The following is an 11,187-nucleotide window of genomic DNA, read 5'->3' as shown; positions in this document are numbered from 1 at the left end:
CTTTCTGTACCACTTACTGTTATACCTTATAGTACTTTTGTCAGTTCTTTAGTCTGTTTTAATAATTTTTCCTCTTTGATTTGTTTCATTAATTTATACATGTATGGATTTCTTTACCCATAGAATCTTTCACCTCTAGAAAGCTCAGACAGCAGAAGAAAAAATCTTGTAAAATAAGGGTAAAAGAGATATCTCAATGAGGTAGAGTGTATGCCTTGCCATGCATGCAGAAAGCCAGCTTCTGGCCAACATGTTTCTTCAAGCATAGCAGGAGGAAGCCCGAGTTGGGAGTAGCTTTTAAGCAACTTCATGTATGACCCCCAAACCAAAACAACAATGTTATATATGAGAACAGACTACTTTTATTGAAATAAAATTTAAAATATGACTATAATATTATCACCACTCTAAAAACTGTGCTACAAATATAGTTTAGGCAGTCAGTGAAGTTAAAAACAATGAGGTAACACTCATTCTCCACATTCATCATCATGTCATCAAAATAAGGGCTGTCTTAGACCTTCCAGCACCTTGGATAGCCTCGAGAATCTTGATTACATGGAACTATAGCAAATAAAAGGTCTAAGAGGAAAGGAGAAGAAGCCTGGGAGGAAATTACAAATGAGTGAACACTTAGCCACATTAACAAAGCTTATAACACCAAAATCATAATCTAGGAAGATCCCCACCAAGCCATCTGGCCTTTGAATATACTGAGGTAATAGTGGGGAGGTAGAGAACAGACTGCAATTATTATTCACTTTGACACTCAGAAGTAGAAAGACATCCTTAGAATTCAGTCCCATATCATCCCTCTCTTTCCAGGATTCTGAACAAACCCCTACAATCCAATTACAATAGTTCCTCACATTCACCTCCCAGTAATGCTTGCCAGAGAGGAAGCTATGAGTTCCCCACGAATGAATATACCTTAAACTGTCTAGATTGTCGGGCGTGTCTTGATGGTTAAGGTTGTATTGCAATTGTCTAAGCTCTTCTAATAGAGGCACACGATAATTGTTTATAATAGGGTCCAGGGTAATATACACTGCAGGAAAAAAATAAGACAATGAAAGCAAAGTTTAATAGTTCTAAAGGGCAATGCCAAAGTATTCTGGCTAATGTTTAACTACCAAACTTCTGAAACAAAACGGTTCTCTACTTCTACCATTGTCAATATTAAGGCACCAACCATTTATTAGTTGCTCATAAAATTGTTGTGCACAATACAATTAGCTTTTATGAGTGAGACAGTCCTAGCTGCTACCATAACATCTTATCACCAGTGAGTTTATAGATTGGGGCAACAGGAAACTTGGACATATCAGCAAGGGCTTCTTGTCTATCTTTAGAACAAGTAATATTTAACAATACAGCTAGAGGAAGAAAAGATTATAATATAGAAAATGCAGGATATCAGTCTCTTGTTTTATTTAAATATATATATATAAACAAGCTCCCGGGAGAGCACAAGGCAGAGTCTCCTACCCTGTGTCTGACTATCCTCGCCAGGGCCCAACAGCTGAAGACTTCCAGGCCCCAACCAAGGCCTTACTGGAGCCACTCTCCACACACTTGGATAAGCCTCAGACATAACCGAACTGGCAGAGGAACCCAGGTGTGTGGGACCCGGGACTGAGATCTCTAAGCCTGCACGGTTTGGGACTGGACCTGTCAGTAGCTAAACAGTTACACCCTCCAACTGCCGTGTAGCCCCAACAAAGGCCAGGATCCAAAGATTATCACAACAAGCTCCCGGGAGAGCACAAGACAGAGTCTCCTACCCTGTGTCTGACTATCCTCGCCAGGGCCCAACAGCTGAAGACTTCCAGGCCCCAACCAAGGCCTTACTGGAGCCACTCTCCACACACTTGGATAAGCCTCAGACATAACCGAACTGGCAGAGGAACCCAGGTGTGTGGGACCCGGGACTGAGATCTCTAAGCCTGCACGGTTTGGGACTGGACCTGTCAGTAGCTAAACAGTTACACCCTCCAACTGCCGTGTAGCCCCAACAAAGGCCAGGATCCAAAGATTATCACAACAAGCTCCCGGGAGAGCACAAGACAGAGTCTCCTACCCTGTGTCTGACTATCCTCGCCAGGGCCCAACAGCTGAAGACTTCCAGGCCCCAACCAAGGCCTTACTGGAGCCACTCTCCACACACTTGGATAAGCCTCAGACATAACCGAACTGGCAGAGGAACCCAGGTGTGTGGGACCCGGGACTGAGATCTCTAAGCCTGCACGGTTTGGGACTGGACCTGTCAGTAGCTAAACAGTTACACCCTCCAACTGCCGTGTAACCCCAACAAAGGCCAGGATCCAAAGATTATCACAACAAGCTCCCGGGAGAGCACAAGACAGAGTCTCCTACCCTGTGTCTGACTATCCTCGCCAGGGCCCAACAGCTGAAGACTTCCAGGCCCCAACCAAGGCCTTACTGGAGCCACTCTCCACACACTTGGATAAGCCTCAGACATAACCGAACTGGCAGAGGAACCCAGGTGTGTGGGACCCGGGACTGAGATCTCTAAGCCTGCACGGTTTGGGACTGGACCTGTCAGTAGCTAAACAGTTACACCCTCCAACTGCCGTGTAACCCCAACAAAGGCCAGGATCCAAAGATTATCACAACAAGCTCCCGGGAGAGCACAAGACAGAGTCTCCTACCCTGTGTCTGACTATCCTCGCCAGGGCCCAACAGCTGAAGACTTCCAGGCCCCAACCAAGGCCTTACTGGAGCCACTCTCCACACACTTGGATAAGCCTCAGACATAACCGAACTGGCAGAGGAACCCAGGTGTGTGGGACCCGGGACTGAGATCTCTAAGCCTGCACGGTTTGGGACTGGACCTGTCAGTAGCTAAACAGTTACACCCTCCAACTGCCGTGTAGCCCCAACAAAGGCCAGGATCCAAAGATTATCACAACAAGCTCCCGGGAGAGCACAAGACAGAGTCTCCTACCCTGTGTCTGACTATCCTCGCCAGGGCCCAACAGCTGAAGACTTCCAGGCCCCAACCAAGGCCTTACTGGAGCCACTCTCCACACACTTGGATAAGCCTCAGACATAACCGAACTGGCAGAGGAACCCAGGTGTGTGGGACCCGGGACTGAGATCTCTAAGCCTGCACGGTTTGGGACTGGACCTGTCAGTAGCTAAACAGTTACACCCTCCAACTGCCGTGTAACCCCAACAAAGGCCAGGATCCAAAGATTATCACAACAAGCTCCCGGGAGAGCACAAGACAGAGTCTCCTACCCTGTGTCTGACTATCCTCGCCAGGGCCCAACAGCTGAAGACTTCCAGGCCCCAACCAAGGCCTTACTGGAGCCACTCTCCACACACTTGGATAAGCCTCAGACATAACCGAACTGGCAGAGGAACCCAGGTGTGTGGGACCCGGGACTGAGATCTCTAAGCCTGCACGGTTTGGGACTGGACCTGTCAGTAGCTAAACAGTTACACCCTCCAACTGCCGTGTAGCCCCAACAAAGGCCAGGATCCAAAGATTATCACAACAAGCTCCCGGGAGAGCACAAGACAGAGTCTCCTACCCTGTGTCTGACTATCCTCGCCAGGGCCCAACAGCTGAAGACTTCCAGGCCCCAACCAAGGCCTTACTGGAGCCACTCTCCACACACTTGGATAAGCCTCAGACATAACCGAACTGGCAGAGGAACCCAGGTGTGTGGGACCCGGGACTGAGATCTCTAAGCCTGCACGGTTTGGGACTGGACCTGTCAGTAGCTAAACAGTTACACCCTCCAACTGCCGTGTAACCCCAACAAAGGCCAGGATCCAAAGATTATCACAACAAGCTCCCGGGAGAGCACAAGACAGAGTCTCCTACCCTGTGTCTGACTATCCTCGCCAGGGCCCAACAGCTGAAGACTTCCAGGCCCCAACCAAGGCCTTACTGGAGCCACTCTCCACACACTTGGATAAGCCTCAGACATAACCGAACTGGCAGAGGAACCCAGGTGTGTGGGACCCGGGACTGAGATCTCTAAGCCTGCACGGTTTGGGACTGGACCTGTCAGTAGCTAAACAGTTACACCCTCCAACTGCCGTGTAACCCCAACAAAGGCCAGGATCCAAAGATTATCACAACAAGCTCCCGGGAGAGCACAAGACAGAGTCTCCTACCCTGTGTCTGACTATCCTCGCCAGGGCCCAACAGCTGAAGACTTCCAGGCCCCAACCAAGGCCTTACTGGAGCCACTCTCCACACACTTGGATAAGCCTCAGACATAACCGAACTGGCAGAGGAACCCAGGTGTGTGGGACCCGGGACTGAGATCTCTAAGCCTGCACGGTTTGGGACTGGACCTGTCAGTAGCTAAACAGTTACACCCTCCAACTGCCGTGTAACCCCAACAAAGGCCAGGATCCAAAGATTATCACAACAAGCTCCCGGGAGAGCACAAGACAGAGTCTCCTACCCTGTGTCTGACTATCCTCGCCAGGGCCCAACAGCTGAAGACTTCCAGGCCCCAACCAAGGCCTTACTGGAGCCACTCTCCACACACTTGGATAAGCCTCAGACATAACCGAACTGGCAGAGGAACCCAGGTGTGTGGGACCCGGGACTGAGATCTCTAAGCCTGCACGGTTTGGGACTGGACCTGTCAGTAGCTAAACAGTTACACCCTCCAACTGCCGTGTAACCCCAACAAAGGCCAGGATCCAAAGATTATCACAACAAGCTCCCGGGAGAGCACAAGACAGAGTCTCCTACCCTGTGTCTGACTATCCTCGCCAGGGCCCAACAGCTGAAGACTTCCAGGCCCCAACCAAGGCCTTACTGGAGCCACTCTCCACACACTTGGATAAGCCTCAGACATAACCGAACTGGCAGAGGAACCCAGGTGTGTGGGACCCGGGACTGAGATCTCTAAGCCTGCACGGTTTGGGACTGGACCTGTCAGTAGCTAAACAGTTACACCCTCCAACTGCCGTGTAACCCCAACAAAGGCCAGGATCCAAAGATTATCACAACAAGCTCCCGGGAGAGCACAAGACAGAGTCTCCTACCCTGTGTCTGACTATCCTCGCCAGGGCCCAACAGCTGAAGACTTCCAGGCCCCAACCAAGGCCTTACTGGAGCCACTCTCCACACACTTGGATAAGCCTCAGACATAACCGAACTGGCAGAGGAACCCAGGTGTGTGGGACCCGGGACTGAGATCTCTAAGCCTGCACGGTTTGGGACTGGACCTGTCAGTAGCTAAACAGTTACACCCTCCAACTGCCGTGTAACCCCAACAAAGGCCAGGATCCAAAGATTATCACAACAAGCTCCCGGGAGAGCACAAGACAGAGTCTCCTACCCTGTGTCTGACTATCCTCGCCAGGGCCCAACAGCTGAAGACTTCCAGGCCCCAACCAAGGCCTTACTGGAGCCACTCTCCACACACTTGGATAAGCCTCAGACATAACCGAACTGGCAGAGGAACCCAGGTGTGTGGGACCCGGGACTGAGATCTCTAAGCCTGCACGGTTTGGGACTGGACCTGTCAGTAGCTAAACAGTTACACCCTCCAACTGCCGTGTAACCCCAACAAAGGCCAGGATCCAAAGATTATCACAACAAGCTCCCGGGAGAGCACAAGACAGAGTCTCCTACCCTGTGTCTGACTATCCTCGCCAGGGCCCAACAGCTGAAGACTTCCAGGCCCCAACCAAGGCCTTACTGGAGCCACTCTCCACACACTTGGATAAGCCTCAGACATAACCGAACTGGCAGAGGAACCCAGGTGTGTGGGACCCGGGACTGAGATCTCTAAGCCTGCACGGTTTGGGACTGGACCTGTCAGTAGCTAAACAGTTACACCCTCCAACTGCCGTGTAACCCCAACAAAGGCCAGGATCCAAAGATTATCACAACAAGCTCCCGGGAGAGCACAAGACAGAGTCTCCTACCCTGTGTCTGACTATCCTCGCCAGGGCCCAACAGCTGAAGACTTCCAGGCCCCAACCAAGGCCTTACTGGAGCCACTCTCCACACACTTGGATAAGCCTCAGACATAACCGAACTGGCAGAGGAACCCAGGTGTGTGGGACCCGGGACTGAGATCTCTAAGCCTGCACGGTTTGGGACTGGACCTGTCAGTAGCTAAACAGTTACACCCTCCAACTGCCGTGTAACCCCAACAAAGGCCAGGATCCAAAGATTATCACAACAAGCTCCCGGGAGAGCACAAGACAGAGTCTCCTACCCTGTGTCTGACTATCCTCGCCAGGGCCCAACAGCTGAAGACTTCCAGGCCCCAACCAAGGCCTTACTGGAGCCACTCTCCACACACTTGGATAAGCCTCAGACATAACCGAACTGGCAGAGGAACCCAGGTGTGTGGGACCCGGGACTGAGATCTCTAAGCCTGCACGGTTTGGGACTGGACCTGTCAGTAGCTAAACAGTTACACCCTCCAACTGCCGTGTAACCCCAACAAAGGCCAGGATCCAAAGATTATCACAACAAGCTCCCGGGAGAGCACAAGACAGAGTCTCCTACCCTGTGTCTGACTATCCTCGCCAGGGCCCAACAGCTGAAGACTTCCAGGCCCCAACCAAGGCCTTACTGGAGCCACTCTCCACACACTTGGATAAGCCTCAGACATAACCGAACTGGCAGAGGAACCCAGGTGTGTGGGACCCGGGACTGAGATCTCTAAGCCTGCACGGTTTGGGACTGGACCTGTCAGTAGCTAAACAGTTACACCCTCCAACTGCCGTGTAACCCCAACAAAGGCCAGGATCCAAAGATTATCACAACAAGCTCCCGGGAGAGCACAAGACAGAGTCTCCTACCCTGTGTCTGACTATCCTCGCCAGGGCCCAACAGCTGAAGACTTCCAGGCCCCAACCAAGGCCTTACTGGAGCCACTCTCCACACACTTGGATAAGCCTCAGACATAACCGAACTGGCAGAGGAACCCAGGTGTGTGGGACCCGGGACTGAGATCTCTAAGCCTGCACGGTTTGGGACTGGACCTGTCAGTAGCTAAACAGTTACACCCTCCAACTGCCGTGTAACCCCAACAAAGGCCAGGATCCAAAGATTATCACAACAAGCTCCCGGGAGAGCACAAGACAGAGTCTCCTACCCTGTGTCTGACTATCCTCGCCAGGGCCCAACAGCTGAAGACTTCCAGGCCCCAACCAAGGCCTTACTGGAGCCACTCTCCACACACTTGGATAAGCCTCAGACATAACCGAACTGGCAGAGGAACCCAGGTGTGTGGGACCCGGGACTGAGATCTCTAAGCCTGCACGGTTTGGGACTGGACCTGTCAGTAGCTAAACAGTTACACCCTCCAACTGCCGTGTAACCCCAACAAAGGCCAGGATCCAAAGATTATCACAACAAGCTCCCGGGAGAGCACAAGACAGAGTCTCCTACCCTGTGTCTGACTATCCTCGCCAGGGCCCAACAGCTGAAGACTTCCAGGCCCCAACCAAGGCCTTACTGGAGCCACTCTCCACACACTTGGATAAGCCTCAGACATAACCGAACTGGCAGAGGAACCCAGGTGTGTGGGACCCGGGACTGAGATCTCTAAGCCTGCACGGTTTGGGACTGGACCTGTCAGTAGCTAAACAGTTACACCCTCCAACTGCCGTGTAACCCCAACAAAGGCCAGGATCCAAAGATTATCACAACAAGCTCCCGGGAGAGCACAAGACAGAGTCTCCTACCCTGTGTCTGACTATCCTCGCCAGGGCCCAACAGCTGAAGACTTCCAGGCCCCAACCAAGGCCTTACTGGAGCCACTCTCCACACACTTGGATAAGCCTCAGACATAACCGAACTGGCAGAGGAACCCAGGTGTGTGGGACCCGGGACTGAGATCTCTAAGCCTGCACGGTTTGGGACTGGACCTGTCAGTAGCTAAACAGTTACACCCTCCAACTGCCGTGTAACCCCAACAAAGGCCAGGATCCAAAGATTATCACAAGAAGCTCCCGGGAGAGCACAAGACAGAGTCTCCTACCCTGTGTCTGACTATCCTCGCCAGGGCCCAACAGCTGAAGACTTCCAGGCCCCAACCAAGGCCTTACTGGAGCCACTCTCCACACACTTGGATAAGCCTCAGACATAACCGAACTGGCAGAGGAACCCAGGTGTGTGGGACCCGGGACTGAGATCTCTAAGCCTGCACGGTTTGGGACTGGACCTGTCAGTAGCTAAACAGTTACACCCTCCAACTGCCGTGTAACCCCAACAAAGGCCAGGATCCAAAGATTATCACAACAAGCTCCTGGGAGCGCGCGGCCGCATTCGCGGCCGCGCGACTATTTATTTAATAATTTTTAGGATACCTTAAATATCCTTAAATATCCAACCCACACGGCAGAGCCTGGCAAGCTATCCGTGATCTATGCCAAATAGACCAAATTGATATGCCAAATCCAGTAATAAATGGATCTCATTCCCCTAGCCCTGATTATGCAGAGTCAAGAAGGATATGGAAGGAGAAGCTGATAAAACACCAAGGCAGACATGGGCTGCCAAAACGCAGAAAAACAAAAATTATTGTCTGTACTTTTAATGCTCGTACGCTGGCATCTGCTGCATCCATTGAAGACCTTATGGTACAAGCACGAAAGATCAAGTACGACATCATTGGTCTGACTGAAACGAGAAGACATCAATCCCATCATGCTGTTTTCGACACTGGAGAAGAACTGTTCCTTGGAAAATGTGATAAAAGAGGCGTCGGTGGTGTCGGTATCCTTGTCAACACAAACTTAGTCACAAGCATTGATTCATTTGAATGCCTAACAACCCGAATCGGACGATTACACTTGAATAAATGTGGCTCACTACCGGCAGTTTCTATCTTTGTTGTCTACGCACCAACATCCAGTTATTGTGAAAAAGAAACTGAGAAATTCTACATGGAGCTGGAGAAATTCTATAAAGAAGATCACACCTTCTACAAGATCATTGTCGGTGATTTTAATGCCAAGATAGGACCAAGAAGATCAGTCGATGAACTCCACATCGGAACCCATGGCCTGGAATGGAACGAACAAGGTGACAGACTGTCTGAGTTCATCATGTCAACCAAAACCTTCCATGGTAACTCACAATTCCAAAAGGCTGAATCTAAACGTTGGACATGGGAGTCTCCCGATGGACGGTTCCACAATGAAATAGACCACATCATATTCAATCGGCGGTTTTGCCTAACCGATGTTGCTGTTGTCCCAAAATTCCAAACGGGATCAGACCACCGTCTTCTTCGTGCAAAATTCTACCTCACAGAACGAGGAGAAAAGAATGCAAGGTTTAAGAAGAAGACTCCCAGAACAACCACCAACTGGGAACTCTTTGGCTCTGTTGCAGCAACATGGGAAGATGCCGTCATTGACAACATTGATGAGGAATACGATTGAATGATTCAGCACCTCCATGATTGTGCAAGGAATGCCAAGAGAGAGATAACCACAAAAAACCGTCTTTCTTCGAACACTCTTGAACTTATTCGCCAACGTGGCGTGGCACATGCCTCAGGCAACCACAAGCAAACGTCCGAACTGGCAAAACAGTGCAGAAAAGCCATCAAGGATGACCTCAAAAACAGGAGAGCAGCAGTACTGGTAGATGCAGCAGAAGCTGGGAAAAACATTCGTAATGCCCGCCTGTCCTTCACCAACTACAAAACCAAGATGACTGCCCTCCGACATCATGATGGATCTATCACATCTTCCAGAAGGGCAATGGAGAAGATTATTCATGAATTCTACTCAGATCTCTTTAATAGCCACATCCACTTGCCCACATACCACATACCACATGATGGATATGTCGTTCCCAATGTTCTCCCTTCCGAAATCCAACATGCCATCTCGTCGGTAAAGAAACAAAAAGCACCTGGCCCAGACAAGATCAGACCTGAACACCTGAAGAACTTACCATCAGTACTCATCAATACATTAGCTCGACTCTTCACACGCTACCTGTCTGAATGCAAGGTTCCATCCCAATGGAAAACCAGCAAGACTGTACTACTATACAAGAAAGGAGACATCCACGACATTGGCAACTATCGCCCAATCTGCCTATTGTCTGTCATCTACAAACTATTCACTCGAGTCATCCTGAATAGGATTAGCAGAACACTAGATGAAGGACAACCATGTGAACAAGCTGGATTCCGAAAAGGATTCAGTACCATCGACCATATCCACACAATAACCAAGCTCATTGAGGTATCTCGGGAGTTCAAGATGCCGCTCTGTCTAACGTTCATTGATTTAAAGAAGGCCTTTGATTCTGTTGAGACGGAAGCGGTCATGGAAGCCCTAGCCAATCAGGGCGTACAAACTCAATACATCAGGATCCTTCGTGAGCTCTATTGCGGATTCACTACCAAGATCTCACCATTCTACAAAGAAGTAATCATCCATATCAAGAGAGGGGTTTGGCAGGGTGATACCATTTCACCAAAACTCTTCAGTGCCACCCTCGAGAACATCATGCGACGACTAGAATGGGAAAACATGGGAGTGAAGATAGATGGTCGGCAACTACACCACCTCCGCTTTGCTGATGACATCGTTCTAATAACACCAAACATCAGCCAAGCGGCACAAATGCTTGCGGACTTTGACCGTGAGTGTGGAAAGGTTGGACTACAGCTGAATCTTACGAAGACAATGTTTATGAGAAACAGCCTTGTTCCTGACGCTCCATTCGCTCTCAACGGAACCACCATCTCCGAATGCAACAGTTATATATACTTAGGTCGAGAAATCAACATGATGAATGACCTGGCACCTGAGTTACGCAGGAGGAAGAGAGCGGCTTGGAATGCCTTCAAGAGCATTGAAGAAATAACTAAAAGGACAAAGAACCTCCAACTACGAGCACATCTCTTTGATTCCACTATTCTTCCTGCATTAACATATGCCTCAGAGACCTGGACCCTACGAAAACAGGATGAGAACACTATTCGGGTCTCTCAAAGAGGAATCGAAAGAACTATGCTTGGAATATCACGATTCACTCAAATGAGAGATAGAATCCGGAGTTCTGATCTTCGTCAACGCTCAAGAATCAGAGACGCTGTCTCATTTGCCAAGACATCAAAAATCAGATGGGCTGGACATGTAATGAGGTTTACAGACAACCGCTGGACTAGAGCCATTACTGATTGGATTCCACGAGACATC

The 11,187-nt window shown here is 49.9% G+C and overlaps 1 protein-coding gene across 1 annotated transcript in view; it reads right to left on the bottom strand.

Annotated features, from left to right (window-relative positions):
* Nucleotides 1-554: 554 nt before the first annotated feature.
* Nucleotides 555-11,187, bottom strand: part of TRIM77 (tripartite motif containing 77) — a 30,207-nt gene continuing 19,574 nt past the window's right edge. The window contains exon 6 of the mRNA XM_056114570.1: nt 555-1,048. Coding sequence (XP_055970545.1) covers nt 555-1,048 — 494 coding nt within the window. The remainder of the gene's footprint in view (nt 1,049-11,187) is intronic.

Source organism: Sorex fumeus, unplaced genomic scaffold, assembly GCF_029834395.1.
Source record: "Sorex fumeus unplaced genomic scaffold, SorFum_2.1 ptg000026l, whole genome shotgun sequence".
NCBI classification, from domain to species: Eukaryota; Metazoa; Chordata; class Mammalia; order Eulipotyphla; family Soricidae; genus Sorex; species Sorex fumeus.
The sequence above is the reverse complement of the archived record's forward strand: the minus strand, read 5'-3'. Positions and strand labels throughout refer to the sequence as shown.